Source organism: Numida meleagris, chromosome 7 (genome assembly GCF_002078875.1).
Source record: "Numida meleagris isolate 19003 breed g44 Domestic line chromosome 7, NumMel1.0, whole genome shotgun sequence".
Lineage (NCBI taxonomy): Eukaryota > Metazoa > Chordata > Aves > Galliformes > Numididae > Numida > Numida meleagris.
Genome location: NC_034415.1, coordinates 25936591 through 25957766, shown reverse-complemented (window position 1 = coordinate 25957766; position 21176 = coordinate 25936591). Strand labels below are relative to the sequence as shown.

The 21176-nt window shown below is 44.7% G+C and overlaps 1 protein-coding gene and 1 long non-coding RNA gene across 2 annotated transcripts; one reads left to right on the top strand and one right to left on the bottom strand.

Moving 5' to 3' along the window:
- On the bottom strand, positions 1433-18927 carry C8A (complement C8 alpha chain). Its single transcript, XM_021404373.1, is given in 12 exon segments — positions 1433-2263; positions 3739-3961; positions 6029-6198; positions 6974-7102; positions 10424-10664; positions 11908-12108; positions 13308-13497; positions 14645-14789; positions 15731-15875; positions 16533-16629; positions 18483-18574; positions 18576-18927. Coding segments are annotated over 12 exon segments (1812 nt in total). The 5' UTR covers positions 18603-18927; the 3' UTR covers positions 1433-2111.
- LOC110402369 lies at positions 7109-11998 on the top strand. The gene is made up of 3 exons (XR_002441055.1): positions 7109-7753; positions 10294-10360; positions 11916-11998. It is a non-coding gene; the product is annotated as an uncharacterized LOC110402369 (long non-coding RNA).

Sequence of the window (21176 nt, the reverse complement as noted above, 5' to 3'; positions counted from 1 at the left end):
TATCCAAAGCACCATACATCCATCATGTACTTACGAGAGAGATAAACAAGGTCCCCTGGGAAATATGCCGCAAGAAATATATAGGATAAATAACTATATCAAATGTATGTCAATGTGCAAGAGGGGAAAATCCATTCATTAAAGCCAGGGTGGAACCGCAGTGTTTTATTGTACCCTCTAAGCTTTTAGTTTAAGTAAGAAATGTATGTTTTTGCTGCTTATCTCATCTAGCACAGCTCTCATGCTGGCCACTTCAGCAGGAGAAATATTAGCTTCTTTGACTGACATTGTAAATGTGTAATTGCTCGTAATCTTTTTTTTTCTTTCTTTCTTTTTTTTTTTTTTTTAAACAGACGTTATGGGCAGCTTCTCCCTTTCCCTGGACTGCAGTTCCCTGCTCTGAGCTCTGGGGAGGAAAATGCCTGGGGCCGTGGGTGAGCAGAGGAAAGGGGCTGCTGCCCAACCCTTCTTGACGTTGGCTTGGTGGTGGTTCACATTCAGTTCTTTAATCACTTGGGTTTCTCTGGTTTTGGTGATTCTCCAGCCTTATAAAAATGCCTCCAAAGGTTGTATTCACCACCTCCCTGGGCAACCTGTTCCAGTGTCTCACCACCCTCACAGTAAAGAATTTCTTTATCAAGTCCAAGTCATCAAATCCAACTGTCAACCCATCACCACTCTGCCCACTGACCACGTCCCTCATCATGTTCCAGCCTCGTGCCAAGGACTATTGATAAAACCATAGTGGGAAACTGCTGCTTTGCTCACATTCCTCCGGGCTGCCTAAATCACGCTGGTATCAATGGATGCTTCATGCTGCTGCATTTTCTCAGCATTGAAGACATCAGATCCAAGCCCTGGGGAGGAAATCCATGTCTGGATGAGTACAGACTTTACCTGGGAAAGCAGGGTTGGCAAAAAGGCCACAGTTTTGTAACGCATTTGCTCACATCTTAGAAACATGTCATAGTAATTTTTCATTGAAAAATCAAATCTCGGTGTTTGAGACAACACGATTTGTTGTTTTCTTATATATTAAAAAAAAAAAGCCTGCATTTTCATTTTCGAGCAAAATAGAAGTGGTAAAAAAAAAAAAAAAAATCTTTTGGCAAATGTGCACACAAAAGAAAATATGGGGCCAGATCTTCAGGTGGCATAAATCAGCCGCGGTGAAGGAGCTACACTGATTTACATCAGCTTCATGTCAGCCTCTAAATCACCACCGACACGCTGTTGAAAAACAAGCATTTCCGAGCATCAGAGCTAGAGCTGAGCAATTTCTTTCACTAAACCACGATTCCTTTCTACTCCCACTTTCCATTCAAATGTATGTAGAAGTGCTCCTTTGTGCTTTGAGGTTTTGTTGCTGTTTATAATGCCTGGTTCCTTCTCAGGGCTTTCCCCCCCCCCCCCCTCCCTTCCTTCCCGGCGATGCAAAGTGCAGTGAAATGAAGTGCCACTTGCCTTCTGTCCTCCCTGGGTTTTGTGGCAGTTCATTAAGAGAGCTGAGCTGTGGGCTCTGGATGCAGTTCAATACCACGTGTATTCCTGTGCTGAGATTTATGCCTTACGTTCAGAAAAGACCTTTAAATCAAGCAGCCCAGGAGCAACTTCCCTGGCTCTGGGTGCCTGGGGGATGAAATGCCCATGTGCCAATACGCCCATCCAAGATCTGTCCAAGAGGAGCAGTCTGCCCCTATGCGAGCATCCCCTGCAGAATAGTTTCGTTTGGGCCTCTCTGTTACTTTATTAATTGATGTAAGAATCTTCATCAGTTTGAGTTCACATTTTACAATGGCTCTTTGAGCATCTTTGGGCTTAAGCTTCCTCCACACAGCTCAGCATATGGCTTTGCTGAAGACACAGCCCTGCCCAATATGCTAGACGTAGGAATCTGACAGTGCCAACTTATAAAAGTTTCATGGTACATATGCAGTCAGTACTGACATAAAAATGGAAGGATTGCGAGCTTTTAATTTGTTTCCCAAAGGCAAAGATAAGAATTTCTGCAAGTGAAGCTTTAGTAAACAGTTCCAGCACGCGCATTTCATGCCTGCGGTACTTAGAGCCCAGAACCCCCTCGAGCTCGTGCCTTTGGAGCGATGCTGAGTTCAGCAGGAGGAGCTCTGCACGTCTCTCCCCACGCAGGGTGCCCCGCCGTGCTGTGGGGCTGGGTTGGTGCACTGCCGGCTGCGCTGCCGCGAGCCAGACTGGCACGGGGTCCAGGATGACCAGCAGCTCCAGCGCCCGTCTGCCTCTGTGCCTGGGAGAGCATAGGACGTAAATTAGAATATTCTTCTCACCTGAAGAGCTGCCATTTGACTTCCCTTTCCCAAAGGGCTGCCAGCAGCTTTCTCTGCGCTGATTTCTCCACCTCCAAGCAAGGCAGAGGGACAAATATCCCCTAGCCTCACTGTTGTGGAGCTGTTCTGAAAAGCCCACCTGTCCCTGGGCAGATGGGTCAGTTTGAGGCTTTTTCATTACAGTACAGACTGAGATGTCAGGTGTGTTCAATACTATAGATTATAGCGGTGCTTCTGAATGATGGGAGTGCTTGATGGCTGTCATTTACTGTCGTGTTTTATTTACTCAGCTGGCCTTCATCCCTGGCTTGGGCACTTTATTAATCTGAACAGTCAGAATGGATCTGTGTGCTCTTACTTAGAGCTGGATGAAAAGCTGGGCTTCCCATCTTCTGAAACACTGTTCTTTGAAAAAAAAAAAAAAAATTTGCTTTTAAATGAGTCTTGAAACTAAAAATCTGCTTTGTTTCCATGTGGTGGAAGTCCTGTCACCCCTTCCAATGCTAAAAGCAAGGAGCCACCATCCCTGGAGGTGTCCAAGAACTGTGGAGATGTGGCACTGAGGGACATGGTCAGTGGGTGTGATAAGAGTGGGTTGGGGTTCGGGATCTGAGAGGACTTCTCCAGCCTTAGGGATGCTGTGATGCTCAGAGCAGTTTGCAGAAGCACAGTGGATTCCTTGGATTTGAAGACAACCCAGCGTGAGGTTGTTGGTTTTCTTTTAAAAACAAACAAAACAAAACCACCATTTTTGAGTCACTGAGCCAATGCTGTTTAGTTCAGTTTCATAAACCATCCACCCAGCTTTGCACATACTCCTTTTCACAGATCTGATTTTCCAGTGGAGAGGCCCTAATTACCAACAGGTGGTTGAAGGCCTGGAACTCTGCTGGGTTGCACTGCTCTGAGGATGGTGGTTTTTTTTGTTTGTTTGCTTTTTTTAATGCCAGCTTTAAGAGCTGGGATTTAGAATTCTTTTGTCATTTTCAGTCGTGGTGTCTGTTTAACAGCATGTGTCAGCTGTTCAGCCCAGTGCAGAGGCGGCTGAGGGGAGGCCTCATGGCGGCCCTACTGTTCCTCATGGCGGCCCTACTGCTCCTCACTGGGAGCGGGGGGACAGCGCTGAGCTCTGCTGTCTGGGGACAGTGAGAGAACATGAGGGAACGGCATGGAGCTGTGTCAGGGGAGGGTGGGGGTGAAGGAAAGGCACTGCCCCAGAGGGCAGTGGGCACAGCCCTGAGATGTTGGAGCTCAGGGAGCGCTGGGACACTGTTCTCAGCCATAGGGTTCAGACGGTCCCGTATGGAGCCATGAGTTGGGCTCGATGGTGTTTGTGGGATGTTCTCCCCAACCCAGGACACTCTGTGATCCTGTGTTGATTAACCACGTGTACGGACAGCCCTGTCCCCACTATGGGCGCACACTGGGGCCTCACCTTGGCGCTCGGTCTGCTCGCAGGCAGGGCCGCTGTATCCAGACCGGCACTGACAATAGCACTCATCTCCCACCAGGATGGGCTCGGCATTGTTCTGGCACGGCCCACAGCGGCAGGCATTGAACTCCAGCAGGTACTCATCCAACGCCCGCTTCAGGTGCTGCCGTTTGGTTTCCATGTTGCCAGTGTCGCTTCTGCGGAGGATTTCGTGGATGGGTTGCAGCTGCACGGGGTGGAGATAAAGAATGCAGGTTGGAGATTTCAGCTGGGCACAGACTCAGGTGCTGCAGAGAGCAGGGAGATTGCTGGGTAAAGGCAAGGCTGAGGAAAACCTCATTTGTCTTCATTGACAGCTGCATGGACGTGATGCAAATGTTACCACTACTGATAGGCCCCAGTGAGAAACCACTGGTCCAAAACTCTTCCCATCTTAGAGGTCTGTGTGGGAATGGCTTCTCTAGACATGCTTTGGTTTTTCAGTGTGGATCCAAATGATAAATCAGAACACCCATTGTTTGATTTATTTCTTACTGCTGCCATGCTGTCAGGTTCTTGCACGCCTTTTGCTTTTTTGAACCAAAACATTTAGGTGAGAGCTTCAGACAGCGGGTATCATCAAAACTAAACACTGACCTGTCACAAGCGGTGATCAGATCACGGGTGATCCAGTAAATGCACGGCGTGGAGAATTTTATCTGCCTACATCTTGCTCTTTGGTACTGTGAAATAATGCTAAGCCATCTACAGCTTTAAATATATAGCAATCTTTAGTATTTCTAGTAGCAAAAAGCAGTTCTTGTGTACCATTCAGCAAAATAGCCTGATGTGGACAATTGTAATTGTAACCCACCTTCTGCTTTGAACCTACTCTATAGAATTGATGGGAATAGCCAAAGGACAGCAGGCTCATACACTGGTGGCAGTGCTCTGCTTTTTGAAATGCGCTGAGTAGCACTTTGGGATGTGTTAGGCATTCAGCTGTGTTTAGAAAATGGTTCCCTGAAAAATCTCAGCCTTTCCAGTTTCACCCGAAAGAAAAGCAACTTTAGAGCAACAAGCTTAGGGCTGATGCGAGGACACATATCTGTATGTCCAGCATGCATCTGGCTGGGAATTGGTGGGCACCAGTCCAGGAAAGTCCTGGGCATCATCTCATTGCACAAGGCACGTGGGGTGAGGAGGATCAGAAAGGCTTTGGGAAGAGCTCTTAGTCAAATTTGTATGAACTTGTTTAACAAATGAGCACAAGCTACAGATAAGAGCTGTTGCAGTGGACGTAGGCACTTATCAGCAGCATGAACCACTGCTGGTTGCACAACAGCGGCTGAGTTCTGAAAGCAGCCAGCAGAGAGGTCAGCATATGTTTTACTGGAAAATTGCAATAAGTTCTGCCCAGAATTGATGGGAATTTGTGAAGAAAGGTGAATAACCTGAAGCATGCATTCAGCTGTGATTGAAAGCACTTGTTCTTTAGCTGGCCTTTCTGCTACCAGGGCACTGCCCAGAAGGATTTACAGATTCCCACTTCCCTGACAATAACACAGATAACTAACTCCCTGTTCCATCTGCCTCTCTCTCTTTTAGTGTTTTTGCCCTCCTACTGTCCTGCCTTCTAGTGACAGCAAGGACAGCTATGGCAGTGAGTCCATGCTGTGACCGAGGTCTTTCCTTCACACCATGAAACCCTGTAGGATGCTTCGGTGATCTTTCCATTTTACAGGGCATCCAATAAAATGGGAGGAGGAGAACTTTGCTGATTTTTAGGGCCGTGAACCCTCTTTGCAGAGCATGGGGAAGAGATAGAACCCCTCTGAGAAAGTGAGTTTCCCTGCTCTAACTCCTGGAAGCGCCCATAGCAATACCCACCGCAGCATGCAGAGGTTGGATAGAACCACTGTGGCTCTGAAACAGGCAGAATGCAAAGCGTTCACCAGAGGGGTAGCTGCTTCCCCATGAATATCCTGCTTATACAGGAGACCAGGAGCATTAGGGAGAATAATAGGGATGGATGCAACCATGGAGAGCCGCTCGTTGGGAAGCTGTTTGGGGACACATCACAAACTTAACTCAGCACTAATCCAGCGTTAAGCTCCTTGTCTGCCTCCCTGCTGATGCTGCCAGTGGGAGATGTACTCCCCATTGTGAAATGAATAAGAGGTTACTAGATCAGTGGCCCATTACATTTAATCTTGTTCTGTGATGGGATCACAATAAAAATACGAAATGATCTGCTCGGCTACACTTTCATTCGTTATAGTGGCAGAGTTTCTTCAAGTGCAGAAAGCCTTACCTCAAAATCAATAATAGCTGGATTATATTTTAATGACCTTCCCCAGCGCCGATACATGTTGCTATCCCAACTCCTTAAGGGCCTTTCACTGTAAGAGGTATCTCCACCTTTAATCCGGACAATGATATCTTCCACCACTGGATTGTTGCTCCCAGCACCTGAGAAGTCAGCTAACACGCATATATTTAGTTACCACATCTACACCAGGAACTGCCCCACTGAGGTGAGTTCAATCATGAGAGAGACTCCCAGTAAGTGGTACCAATGCTGCTTCATTTCCTCCTCCACTGACAGGGTGAACCCTCTGCATTGTTTAAGGGTGGTTGGTGACAAGTTAAGCCTGGCAAATGCCCTAAGCTGGTAAGACCTAAAGATGCTGCACATCTCCGGCCTTTATGTCTGCTTAGCATGGATGCAGGAGATTTCCTTGTCTATCACTGGGGCTTTCTACTTGCTATGATCAGCTTTGACTTTTAATGGACACCATTGTTGCCCTCTTTGGACTGGTGTTGGCCCCATAGGTTGCAACCAGGTCTCCTGCATGTTTGGTCCAGACCAGTGACACATGGGACATCTCCAGAGGGACAGGAGCCACAGGGCACTTCCAAGGGAGCATTTGGCAGGGTGGATTGGATCTGATTTTTATGTCTCTCTGGTTCACCCATGCCCATTCTGGGTCGGCTGAAAGGACTGGAGCTCTCCAGTCATCCAGTCACCCTACTTACGTTTCTGTCCAGATGCTACTACTTCAGTTTCTATCAAGAGGCACCCACTCCACAAATATGCTTTTGTCCCACTTTGGGTGTGAGCCAAGGGTCAGGGGATGTATCTGGGGATGGCAACGGTGCACCCTCTACACCTTGTGTAACCCTACCTTAACCCACAGGCCCAGTGAAAAAGGAACCATGGGCTGTATCTTAGCAGACAACTACCCCATCACCATACCAGAATTCAGGAGCTCTTTCCTTGCACACTCAGAGTGTGACACAGATGCTTCCCAATGCAGCATAGGCTTTGAGACTGAAATGTCCAGTGAGAAGCCAAAACAGGCGGTTACTTCTTCATAGCTGATGTCTGTGAAGCAACAAGGCAAACAGTAAATGCAGCAATTAGTACTGAGTGGAAGATTTTCATTTTCCTGCTTATGTATTTCCTGTCAAGGAGGAAAATAGTCAGCTAATTGCACAGCCTGTTACTCACAGACTTATTTCAGACAGAGAACAGCCTTCAGCCTCACAGTGGCAAAGCCAAATGTTTATTGGGGTATATTGGGCCATAATAGGTGAGTAGGAAAACTTCCTTACCATTAACTGGTTTCCTTCTTATTAAAACAAATAGAATACCTTAACACAAGGCTTTAAGCATGTATTTCCTTCTTTGGCCTATTTATTTAAAATGGAAAAGATATTGTGGTTTTTGTTTGTAGGGCTTTTTGTGCTTTTTTTTTTCTCCCGCAGACTAACTCATAAATAGAGTAAAGCTGGGAACAGCAGCTGAAATCTATAGGTTGTTGCTAATTTTCCCAAACTGAGGGTCTGATCAATGCAGTGTATAAGCAGCACCTTCAGCAGCCACTTGCTAGAGCTCTGTTTGCTGAAAGATACAAAAGCCTTCTTGCATGCTGCTGCTACCAGTGCTGCCGCATACATCACCCAAATATGTAACTGGAGACCCATGAAGTGACTGCGGAGGGGAGAAGCAAACTAATGAGCTGGTTTCACTAAGGTAAGCAATGTGCATATTTCATACGGCATAGTTGTGTGTGTATGCATCAGCCTCCTGCAAATGTAAGGCTGTCTTTTGGAATAGTTAAGAAATCCTTTCATTTCAATAAATATGGGTATTGCAAGCAATAGGTAATTTTCATGATGCTCTTTTTTGTCAGACATCCTGCTCTTCTTGGCAGGATTTGTGCATTGTGGCTTAGTGGTTTAATGATTGAGGCTCCAGCTGAGCCTGACCCAGAGCACTGAGCTTGCCCTGTACCAGAAAGCAAGAAGTGTTGCTTGTCTTTAAAACTCTAGTAAAAATTGCTGTGTTCTTGTTCTGCCCCATATGCCCTGCTGGGGAGGTGGGCTGGAGCTGTGCAGGGTGTGGGTGCTCAGTGCCCTAGGAAGGGGACTTCAAGTCCTGTGCCTAAAGTGACAGGAAGTGAGGCACACTGAAGACTTCATGGGGAATTACACCTCCTTGCAAAATGGAGCCCTTGAGGAAGATCAAAATTCAGTTACTTGCTGTAAAGCATTCAACAGTTGTAAATGTAGTGGGTAAAGTTCACTCACCCAAAGCACCATGAGTGATTGCTCATCTTAGTGTTGGAGGGCCGTAAAATTAAACTCGAGGAATGCCCTGGTTAATTGATTTGCTGTGGTTCCTGTTGAGTAATTATGTTCAGCAAGGGTCTGTCGATACAATTTGCTATTGGTTGCAGCAAGATCAGGTCTTGATAAATGCAAAGTGGTTATCATTGCAAAAGAGTGGTCATAGAAAATATTGGCACTTGAGGGAGGAGCCCTGATAGTTTTTTATGTTATGTAATTTGCAATAGTTGAATGTGCTCAAGATTTACTGCTGTGTTTTGAATTAATCAGAATATGAAGACTCTTTCTAATTTACTCTGCGCATAATGTTTCTCCCATAAATGTTCTTGTAACGTGGGAACACATTACACTATTTTCAGCTAAATAATAGAGTCATAACAATCTGTTTTTTAAAAAGTAATGAAAAATATTGATGGCAGAACAACAGGGGACCTCATTCTGACATACATATTTATTTTACTCATGGCCATGTTCATAGAAGGAAGCCCTTGCAGTCTGAAAGCTAGTGATGAGTCTGGCTGCAAAACTGCAGTCCTAAGCTTTGCACGGGTTGGCTGTGACCTGTTCATGAGTGTCTTGACTCAGAAGGTGACTTTATTATCAAAATTCAGGTTTATCAGGTGCTCGAAATCTAGCTCATACCTATGTTTAGTTGGCTCAGTCACCACCAGGTATCTCTCATTTAAACAGATCTCAGCTGAGGGATTTTATTTCCTGGACATGACTGCCTTAGTCACTAGTCTATGAAAACAAAAGGAGCATTTCCTCTTCCAAAGCAATTAATGTGTAGCTTCCTGGGCTAGTGGGATTCTCAGGACCCATGGGTGGATCTAAAGCAGGAGTTGTGCTGTTCAGCCCTGCAGGAACTCAGCTTCAAACTCATTTTTGGAAGCCCTAGTTTTCAAGATTTGAGAGCTTATACCCTGATCCTGACCATCCCTCAGGAGAGGTGACTAATCCTCTTGCAAATACAGCCTTGAAGCAAGCATGGCGGTGATCACCAATAGAATGGCAGTTTTTTCCACATGGCTTTGCACGGTGGCTTATCAGCCACTGCAGGTGGTCCTTCTGGATCTGCTTCATGTGACACTGAGCACTGTTGACTTGATAAATGTGTCCTTTCTAGCAGAATCTGAGTTAGATGAAAATTACACAAATGTGCCACATTAGAATGAAAATTACATCTCTACTGGGGCACATTCTTGTCTCTTGCTGAACTTCAGCATCCTTCTTTCCTAAAAGAGGGCATCGTGTAGCAATAAATATACTCCTCAGATACATAATAAGCACAAGATCAAGTAAAATAACAGCCTCCATCCACACGCGCTTGATTAATTCTTCCTCTGAATTTGGCGGTCTGCTTCCTGAATACTTGCTTGCCAGGATTGTGTTTGCTTCTACATCACTCATTCTTCAGTGAATGAATGATTTGAAGAGGCATCGTGTTTCCAATCATTGCCAGTTGAGGAATTTAGTGGAAGTTCTCTAAATGGGTAACTTTTTGTAAGAAATTGCGTGGTTAATGCTCACTATGGAGTATGTAGTTACTCTAGTGCTGATAGTACGAAACCAATTCAGACTGGAGAGCAGACCCATGGAAACTGATGTAATTTCAGCAGTTTCCACTTGCTGTCCAAGGTCACGATTTATTTTGACCTTAGTGTCCAGCCTGAAGTTAACAGGCATAGGTACCCTCAGCAGAGCAGTGTAATGACATTTAGGTAAAATTGGATCTATTGCACAATTGATGCCTTTGCAAAAGTTGGCTGTTTAGTGTACTACAGTACTGTGTTACTGTTATTCTGCATCTTATGTTTTTGATTAGGTACTGTAGTGCTATAATTGATTTATATAATATGATTTTTGTTGGACATGTGTCTATCTTATGATGGGAAATAGCCTCTCTTTTCCAAATTGGCTGCTGATGAGTATCCACCCACCCAGGACCCAGGGAGCTGATGGTTATGGGGAGCCACCAGATGGTGAACTGGACCTGCTCCGTGGTCTCCAGGTTGGTAAATGCCTGGTTTAGAGCAGAAGGTTGCAAGCAGAGAAGTGCTTGTGTAATTCTAACCTTGTCGTCTCATTTCCTCTTTGTTAACAACGAGGATGTACTCAAGATCGCCTCCCATAGTGCCAGATGTCATGAAATGGGTGCCATAGTCATTGATGAACTTGGCGTACATGCCATAGTTGTAGGTATCTGGAAGGTCCAGCAGGGAGATGAGCATGTCTTCATCCAAAACAATGTTGTTCCTTCTCATCTTGAAACGGGCTGTCTGCACCTTGGTCACGATTCTAATGAATCCAACATTCTGCAAGTAGAGAGAAGAGGAGCTGACAATCAGTATTCATGGAGGGGTTAAGGGGAGAGAAGGTGACTTCTAGTTCTCCAGTTTGCGGAGAAAAGCCTGAATCTGACTGTCAGTACGTGTTACAAGCTTGAAAGCAGCCCAAGTTTAAATGAAATCAGTAGTAATTTTTTTTTTCAGTGTCTCTTGTGTGGCTGTGTGAGGTGGAGGGCAGCGTAGTGGTTTGGATGCTTTGGGGGTTACTGATGTGCAAATATAGTCAGAACTGAGCTCCAGAAGATTCGACTTTGTCCTCTATTTCTGCTAATTTTAAATATTTTTTTTTTAATTCCCTTTTGTATTTTGACAACCTTGATGAGGCTACAGGAGGATACCCTGGCTGGCAGGGGAGGGTTTCCTGGGTCTAACAACGTATCCACGGCTCCTCTTCCAAACAGATCATTGCCTCAGAGAAGATGCCTGTGCAACAGAAACAGCCCCTCAAATGATTCCTCCAATAACAGATCATTGTTCGGTTGCCAGTGAATCTAGACAAGTGCACAGTAAATGCTCTAGTGGTGCCAATTTCAAGCAGATTAAGGGCTTTTCAACTCAGAACGCTATCAAAATAATTATTCTTTATAGTTTGCTATCAGCAGCCAAGAAAGAAGAGGAGATAAGGTGCAGTATATGTGGGAAATACTAGCATTCATGTTATTAGATGGGGGAAGAAAGTGTCACAGCTAGTCCATGATGAGAAAAGCTCGTGAGAAATAAGCCTTATTATTGGAAGCTCTTTTCTTCATCACGTTATTTGAACCTCTCCTCAAAAATAGCGTATTTTCCTATCATAAGACGGCTTGTATTAATTAGAACAAGATATATTTTCTAATGGAGATCATTCCCCAAGGACTACTGTTTTGATCAACATCTTGATATTTTCTCCTCTCTCATTGTCATCTTTTGTATTTTTTTTTATATATGTACTTAACATAGCCATGAAACAGGATGAGGTGAGATGACATGTTGTGGTACTTGGTAATTCAATTTTATTCTCCCTCCCTGTTTTCTAAAATGTAATAAGAACAACAAACAGGATTACTAACGATCATATGTTTGCAATTACATAAACAAATTAAGGTACAATTGCTATGTGTTTTTTTTAAAAAAAAAAAAAAAGAATAAACAGACAGAAGTTACAACCAGAGCATGCAATGCAGAGATGACTGGAGTGTATGCCTTGCTGATTTGTATTTTTATTTTTTACCTTTGCAGTATATTCTGTGAAATTCTTCAGGGATCCTTTGCCACGTGATAAAGTGAAGCCAAGGTTCAGTTTGACATCTGTTTTTGTAGGCTCAATTCCAATGGTAAAACCCCTTCCCTCGGATTTGCTACTTTTGAGGGCATCGAGCAGATCTTTTGAATCATCATAAAACTCAGAAGAGAATCCAGAATCAGCATGAGCCTAATGTGAAAGGAGCACATGTTAATTTCTCAGGCTTCTCCCTTCTTTTTAATCTTTCCCTATTTCTTTAAGGAGTTGATCATACCTCCATTGAATCCAGTGATGCTCCTGATGGTGTCAACACTGACTTATCAATGTGTGCAGAATAAAGAATGCAGCCACGTACCATTTCATTTGGAAATACGTGGGAAATGCAGATAAAGCCACACGTCTTGCTTCATCCGTCCCCAGGCTGGGAGATGGCTTGTGTTTAACCACCAAAAGCAATGCCTTAACAGACAGAACTGGCAATGGTGCCTATCAAGCCAGCTTGACACTTCCCATTATAAAACCCTCCTGCCATATCCTTGCAGCTCTACCAAATTCTGACTATTTTGAGTGATTTTTCTTTCATTCCAGCCTGCTTCAGGATGAATTTACTTAGGAAAAAATTTCAGCAGTGGTGATCCAACCACTTATGAGGGCAGCGTTAGAAAATAAACATTGTTCTGCCTATGTTTCAGAGAAGTGACCTTTCCCATGACAGCTCTGCTTTGCTGGAGTGTGGAATTCAGCAGCCCTGCTGAGCTCAGGCTGTGCCACTTGCTATCTCTATAAAAAGCTGGATAAATGACCAAAACTTAAAAAAGGCATCTCCAATGGTTGTGATTGTCTTCCTAGTCCCCAGTGACTCTGAAGACAGCATAGATGTGGGACTTGCAGATAAGGAGGGGATGGGAAAAGAAACATTGCCAGTAAGGTGGGTCTCTCTGAGCTGGTGGCTGTAATATTGCAGTTGGAATTCAGACTTGTGTCCCTTTTAGCCATTCCAAGGACTTAAATACTTCCAAGGATTGAATTGCTAGCATTGTTCCCTTTTTATGTGTGGTCAACTTCATCCCTGGAGAGGCAAGGGGCTTCTGCAAGCTCTACAGGACATCAGTAGCAGAATTCAGAATTTAGAGGGGAAAAAAATTATCTTGGCTTTGACTAGAGTAGAATAAAAAGTGGGGATGCCTGGATGACAAAGCATGTTAGTGCCTTGATGTGCCATAAAACTGCTCTTCTATCACCAGTTGCCTGTTGTCCTGGGGACAGCAGGAGGAAGGTAGTTTGAAAGACAACAGGTAGTGAATTGTCTCTCTGCGCATTAGTGCATAGTATCCTTGTATCCTTTTAGCTGAGGAAATATTGCCAAATTTGGCCACCTGAGTACTTACGAGGAACTGGTATACATGGAAGTTGTAAGGCTTGCGGAAATACTTCTCGTCGTCTCCGTAGTACAGGCGCTCACACGCGGCGTCGTACCTCAGTGCCCGCCACTCCCCGTTGTAGACAGATTCACAATGGCCTCCCAGAAATTTAGGATCGTATATGTACCTTTTCTCCTCCTGCGTTAGGATGTTGTATCTTTGAAAGAAATAGCATTCAGAAAGTTATCTTTAACTCCCGTTTTCTTTCTCCAGCAGATGCTGTCACTATTTCTGTCCTCATGATGCTACAATGCCGTATGTAATCCATCCTCATGTCCGACTTGGAACTTAGGCAGCAACCATCACCTGAGGGCTGAGTCTGCTCTCTCTGTGCTGTTTTCTTCCCAAAGCTAGCTGGAGGCAAACAGCCATTTTATTCCAAGATATTAGTTTGGACTCAGATGCTAGAGATAGAAGTCAGTTAAGTTATACAGTCCATTCCTGTGAGTACAGTTGTGGAGTATTGGGATCCTCCAGTCCCAGTGAATCTTTCGTGGCCTGGTGCATCTCAGAGTGTTTCCTGGCTTTGCTGTAACTGTTGCCTATCTTAAGTTAATCTTCTTCCTTTAGGAGTGGTCCTTTTTTTTTTTTTTTTTTTTTTCAGCGGAGTTAGCACCCTCCCTGGGCTCTGTGTCATGCTTTGCTAAGATAATTGCTTATTATTTCCTTACACCTCCCTCTTCCCAATCCCCAGCCATCACAGTGCTGTCCTCAGAATTACAGGGAATATTAAGTAACAGGTGGGATTTCAATGGCTCAAATTGAAAGCATTATTCAAACTAGACAGCAGCGTTGCTCCTCACAACAGGGAATCATCCGTAAGAACAGGATAGTAAGTGCTGTTGCTTTTGTGTGTGTATTCTGCAGAGGAAACAAATCAGAGCAGTATTAAATGCAGTGCTCAGTGCAAATTAACATAGGTCACGAAGAACTTTTGATGGATGCACCGATGCTCTGAGCACTTTTCTCATTGACTTCAGAGAGTGTTGGATCAAACAGGTAGGAGAATTACCCAATGGGTGACAACGTTGTCATACTGTAGTTCATGTTCTCCAAATGTAACTAAGTACAGAGTGGCTGAGAGACACGAAGCTCAGAAAGTAAACCTGAAAAGAACTGGAACGAAAGGCTGGGCTGAACCTTCCAGCCTTCCATACTGTGACCCATGGTTGTGTGGGACAGGCACTCTCCTTTGGGTTTTGCATAGCACGGTATCAGTTCATGAAGCACTGCTCTTACTAAGGAAGGGCAACATGAATACAACACGGTTTTGATTGCTGGAGTGGCAGCTATTAATTACTCACCCTCGTGCTGCTTTTTCAGACCCTGGGATGGGGAACAGGTTTTCACAGAGACGTTCAATATCTTCGTCTTCACAGTCATTCTCATCAGACCCATCTCTGCAGTCCGTATTGCCGTTGCACACAAGATGCTGTTTAATACAGCGACCTGGAGGGCACATAGAGAGGCAATTGTTTTTCCACCTTCAGGAAACCTTTTTGCATTTATTGTGCTGTTTGGCACGTATAGTTCAGCGTGCTGTGTGGTAAACACGGCACTCTTCCATTAGGAGTGTATTGCTATAGCTCAAGAATGAATGTTTGCAGGAACTGCATCTTGAAAGAGCTTTTGTTTTGGGAAATGAGGAGAAAGCCTTGGTGTGACAGTTGTGGAGGGAACTGGTGCTATGGATGGAGCAATGTCAACCTGCTTTAGCTGAGAGCTGCTGTGTATTTGATAGGATGAGAGGGAATGGCCGTAAATTGTGCCAGGGAGGTTCAGGTTGGGTATAAGGAAAAACTTATCTGAAAGAGTGATCAGGCACTGGCACAGGCTGCCCAGGGTGGTGGTGGTGTCATTTGTCCCTGGAGGTGTTTAAGAACAATGGGGATTTGGCTCTGAGAGATAAGGTTAGTGGGCAATACTGGTAGTAGGTAGGTGGTTGGACTAGATGATCTTAGAGGTCTTTTACAACCTTAACAGTTCTGTTTCTGAATGTCAGTAGGGTTTTCATTAAACGCTCAAGGTGGTAGTTTGAGCCATTTGTGTAAAAACAAAGCTCTGTCAGGACCAGTCAAACTTACAGAGAACAGCCCTATCGTATCCCAGTCCTCATGGCTGGGGATGGCTAAGAATAAACAATTCACCCCAGCAACTGCCAGGAGGGTTCAGGATTGAACTGTGTCTCCAGGGGTGAAAGCAGTGTGCTGGCAGAGTATTGGTGCCCACAGAGGGGATGTGAGCATCCAGCACAGGTGTTGGAGCAGAAGATGCCTATAAAGAGACACTAAAAAATGAACTTTTTCTACCCAAACGGAAAAGTAACATGGATGGATTTCTTCCCTGCCCACCCAAAACCATTGGCTGGGGTTTGAGCCCAATTCACTCACCGCTCTCCTTGCACTGGAAGTCATTCCCGCAGCTGGGAGCTCTGGCACAGCTCTCCCCAGCGCTGCAGCCTTGCTCATCCCAGAGGGGCCCTGTGCAGCGCTGCCCCCTGAACATTGCTGGCTGCAGCAGCCTCCGGTGCCGGTGCTGCACAAGAAAGAAACACCAAGCTTATTTCCCACAGATGGCTCGGATGGACGCAGACACTAATTACAGCACTGATCCTGAGACATTTCTGATGAGTTATTAATGAGGATTGCTGCTTTTAAACCCGGGGGGGGGGGGAGGAGGGGAGAGAAGAGCCAAATCATTTTCAGATTATAGGCATGGGAACAAAAATATAGGGATATAAACTCATTAGAAAGCAAAATTATGTCAGGTATTTGAAAATCAAGTCTTGAATTATGAAGACTTATGTGGAACGATATCAAAATTTGAGAACAGGAGCTGATGAATGAAAGTTGCTTTTAATTTCTTCCTATTAGAATGTTTGCATTAAGAATCAGGGGATCCAAAATTAATTCTGAAATTGAAAAGGGAGAAAGTCGTGGCCAAATATTCTGGCCTGATTCTTCCACCTTTTGATTTGATTTGATGTTTTGCAGCTCTGCTGCCTTAAACAAATTTATTCCCAGTTTACACCGAAGCAAGAGCCTCTCTATGAGAGGAGCACCTCCATCGCGTTTGGGGAGTTTACAAGATGCTTCAGGATGATGAATATGTATCATATATATAATTAATGTGTGTACATCCTCATCCCAGGCACATCTGAAGACAAATGAATTCATTACAGTGGAGCCTTACTTTTCTCCCTTGGCAAGGAAAGCAATCGGTCCATTCCGACCACTGGCTCAGCTGGCAGTCGACAGGAGCTGGGGAGCTAACATCTCTGCTGCTTCTTCTAAGGAGAGGAAGTGACAGTGGTCTGAGGGCTTTGAAGCTGTGCTTAATGAAAGGAAAATAAGAGCTGTGTTCTTCCAACAGGAACTTTGTAGGAAAGGGGAAGCTGGCACTCAAGAGAGAAGGCAACCGACCTTTTCCAATAGACTTTCTTCTGAGGAGCACACTGTGAACTCCAGGAATAGTCATGTTTGCCCCCTTGGTCTGAAATCTAGTGATTTCACTTCTCTTTAATACAGTTCTGTGCCTGTGGTCAGTATTTTGGCAAACAGGTTTGACCTCAAGGTCTGATGCCGTGTGTGTGGTAGTGAGAATGGCTGCACCAGTGGTGCTGGGTGGCAAGCCACAAAGCTGTGCTGACCGTGAGGATTTGCTGGCTGATAGTTTCTAAAAGGAAATGCATGTCTCCTGTATATGGGGGGAAAAATTAAAGGAAGAACATAAAAATGGGAAATGGCAGAAGTAATGCCATCACAGTAGTCTTTGGATCAGAGTCTCTGTGCATACACTGAATATTGTTATATAGCAGCAAGAAAATATTTGTCTTGCCACCCAGCCCAGTCTTTGTGATCTCTGTGTTTCTGCCTCGAATCCTACAACCTTTGTTTTTATAATGTGCTTCTTTGTCTTGAGAAGCAATCTCTGGCGTAACGATCTGACTCTGCGTTTGTTTGCCGCAGCCTTCAAAGCATTTTTGAAGGGTTATTCTGAGTCAAAACATTATTATCATTATGTTAGTGATTAACTAATGAGCAGTCTGTTTCGCTTACGAGACTGCAGTCCAAAGAGAAATGCTGATAATTAGCAGAGCTGGGAGCACTTTGGAGATTAATCAGTGAGCCCACTAAATCGGAGCCACGGCAGCCCGGTTAGGGTTAGGGTTGATCGGTGATGGGAGGGATCAACCCTGCTGTGCCCCCAGGAGAGCAGGGAGCCTGCAGACAGACCCTGTGCTGGAGATGGTGCTGCTGTTGATGCCTCCTGGCTCTGTCAGGAGGATTTGTGGGCTGTGTCCTTCAGCACTTCACCAAATGCTTAATTGGTTCACCTTCCATCGGATTTTACATTTACCTCTTCATTATTCTGCCTCGCTTGATAAGTTCATCAAACATCAAAAATCGCGTCTTTGTTCATTTTCAGAAAGGATTATTGGAATAAGCCTTGATAATTAAGTATATCACTACCATGGTTTTTTTCCTTTCTGCCTTCTCCTTGTCTCCACGTTCCAATTATCACTGATACCTTTTTTTGATCCTTCTAAATCATATTTGCCTTTAGAACAAGCCTGAAATTAATAGCTGTAGGGGGAAAAAAAAATAGTTCTGCCATCATAATACTGTAGCTTTTGAAAAAGTAACTTGTTTACTCTTCCTTCAAAGCCTAAGTGACACTCCTATAGGTTAATAATTGTTCAGAAGGGAAAAAAAAATGGAGGTACAGGAATCTGGCTTGGATTGGAATTGGGTTATGTGCACGTGCTTGTTAACTCCTCATTGTCAAATGCAAAATAATCACAATGAGGAAGGTTATGAAGAAAATTCCCTTATAAATTTTCCTGTAAGAAGGAATTCAATCCAAGCGACCAAAAAGGATACGGTGACTTTAGTAAGGAAGTTTAAAGAAGGCTTAATTGTCATCTATGAAAGAAAAACCATTGTGCAAACAGTTCATATAAGAAGGAATTACGATGCAGAGCTCACGCTTGGAGTACAGCCAATATTTTTTTTTTTTTTCTTTTCCTGGTAGCTGTTTACAGAGAGCGCAGTGTGCACATGCCTCAAGTCAGGACGGAATTGATGGGCTGACTGACTGGCCCCTAATTCCTATAAGTAAAGCTGGCTGAAGCAAGCTTACCTCTGGGTGGGCACCGCTGCCGGCTCCCCGCGTGCTGCAGCCGTAGCCCAATGTGCTGCTATAGACAGCAAGCATACAGCGAGAATCAGGGGGGGAAACCTGGCACAGGCTCCACCGCATTGTTTTTCCATATGTAAATGTTTGCTTTAAATTAGCTGCAAGCAAATTCTTGAGGCTTCAGGAATCCGTAGGGCCAGTGCTGCTGGAAGAAGCCCGGAGCCCATCGAGCTCTGAAACGTATTGGTAAATCATTGACAATGGCACTGACCAAATCACAGAGAACTGGGATGTATCCCAGAGGCCTTTCCCCTTTTGGAAATTCCCAATTTTGTGACAAGGGAATATACTGAACTGTTTGACTGTTTGCACATGATAGTCAAGCCCTACAGGGGCAGTGGTGTTTCCTGTTCAACCCATTTCAATCCAGTTCACTTGAAGGAGGAAGCTAATCTTATTTCCAGTTTTGGTGCATCTACTTTGTGCCCAGGGAGAGGTTTCCCAGCACAGAGAATTGAAGGTTAATTCAGAATTCTGTTTGCAGTAGTGTGTGCTGTTTGGATACACCAGTGTCCGTTGAGCTTTTGCCTATTCCCATCCCCATAAAGTATCATTGTATGTCCAGAGCTGACGGGAGTTATCACCTGGACCAGAATGGCTTGTGGATGGTCTTATACAGGCACTGCAGCAGAAGAGTCTAAACTTTACTTTTTCCAAAATGAATTGGGGCAAGAGAGATGTCCCCTAAGTCTGAAATTTGTCCTGTCCCAATTGCTGTGCGATCCCATCTGTCAGCTGAAGCTTGTAAGATGGGACTGGTAGATGTGCGTGTGTGCAGGTATAGGACAATAACACCACACAGCAGAAACACTGTGGGTTATTCTTTATTAAGAAAACTGTTATGAGATAAGAATATTTAGCTTTCATGTGTCAGAAGAAATGAAAAATAGCCATTGGAAAGCCACTTGGTCATGTCATGCTCTAGCCCAAGTTGCCCTATACCTGTTGCCTCAAGATTGCACATAGCTTTCAAAATTCCTCCCTGAGGGCTACTGGGCAGGCACAAAAATGCACAAGGAATCTGTAACATTGTTAGATGTTATTATTATTATTTTTTTTTAATCTATGGAGGCTTTAGTATTTGAACAAGCATCCATACCTCCCTGCTTTTCTTCTGCCCAGGTGGGCTGAGGTACTTCATGCTTAAATGAAGTGTTCCCAGCAGATGATTGGAAGCTTTAACTTCAATAAATTTGAGAGAAAGTGTAATTATTGTAGGAGAATCTGGTCTTGGGCTGTTACAGCTATTAAGCAGACAGAGAATTGTCTTCTGCCCACAGAAGACTGGGAGAGAAGTGTCACTCTGTGTATTTCCCAAATTAATTGCGAAGCACATTTCAAGAGCTGGCATTGTAAATCATCAAAATAAAAGGACCTCTTACCGTGTTATTTTAATGTAATTAGAGTTTGGGATGATCCTGGGGCTTGTCTTCACTAAACAAGAAGAAATGTAGCACGTGGGTAAACTCTGTAGTGAACTGAAATGAGAACTGCCTTTCTGTGACCTTCAAGAGTGTGTTAATGTAATCCCTTACCTGCTAATGTACTTCCAATGAGTTCAGAAAGTCTTCGTCCTTTCCCTGCCTACACAAGAGGAGCTCAACTAAAGTTTTAATTTTTATATTAAACCTAAATTGCTTTTGCTAGGAGAAAGGCAGGGTGTTAAAACTGGCTGAGGTGAGCCCCACCCTTACCTCCTTGTTCTACGTTGCACCCCTTTGGCGCGTCACTAGGACAGAAGGACAAGGCAAGGTTTTAGCAATGCTTACAAAGGTCAGGTGGGGTTGGACCCCACTGTCCATCCCATGCCTCGTTGTCCATCCAAAGTGGGAGCCTTCTCTGGCATTGGTCCAATCTATCTTCATTCCAAATTTCTGCCATCCTTCAACACAAAGGGCTGACTTGCACCATCAAACACCTCCTCAGCACCCAGCAGGGCTGTTGGAGCATTATATCTTTTCTGATAGCGGCATCAGAAACACGCTGTATATATAATGGAAGTTATTTGTGGACTGTCTCCCAGATAAAACGCTGGGCTGCTTCGTGCAATCAGGCACAGCAGCAATTTCGCACTGATGGGTGAGGTCGTCGGAGGGGGAGGCCCTGGAGAGATTTAAGTTGCAAGTCACGCACTCCACATTAGAGGTGAAATTAAAGAATCTTTCTCAAAGGTGTTGCGTTCCAAAAGCAAAATACATATATATGTATAGTGCCATTTATAACAACGTGAATTGAACTTGTCTAAAATGCATGTTGGATCCCTGCCCCTGAGCCTGGATTAGCCCTCGGGACCTCTGGCTTGCAGTGCTGGAGGTGCTGTTGATAGCTGCTCCATCACCTTCTGGAAGATGGGAATTAGGGACTGGCAGTGGGCTGGGACCTACAGCACTGCAAGAGGAGTCAAAGGAAGAGTGGGCATTGCATCAGGCACTTCATGACTGCCCAGAGAGGTTGTGGATGCCCCGTCCCTGCAGGTGTTCAAGGCCAGGTTGGATGGGGCCCTGGGCAGCCTGGCCTAGTATTAGATATGGAGATTGGCAGCCCTGCCTGCAGCTGGGGCGTTGGAGCTTGGTGATCCTTGAGGTCCCTTCCAACCCAAGCCATTCCTGTAGCAAAGCGCTTTCCTTTGCTGCAGAA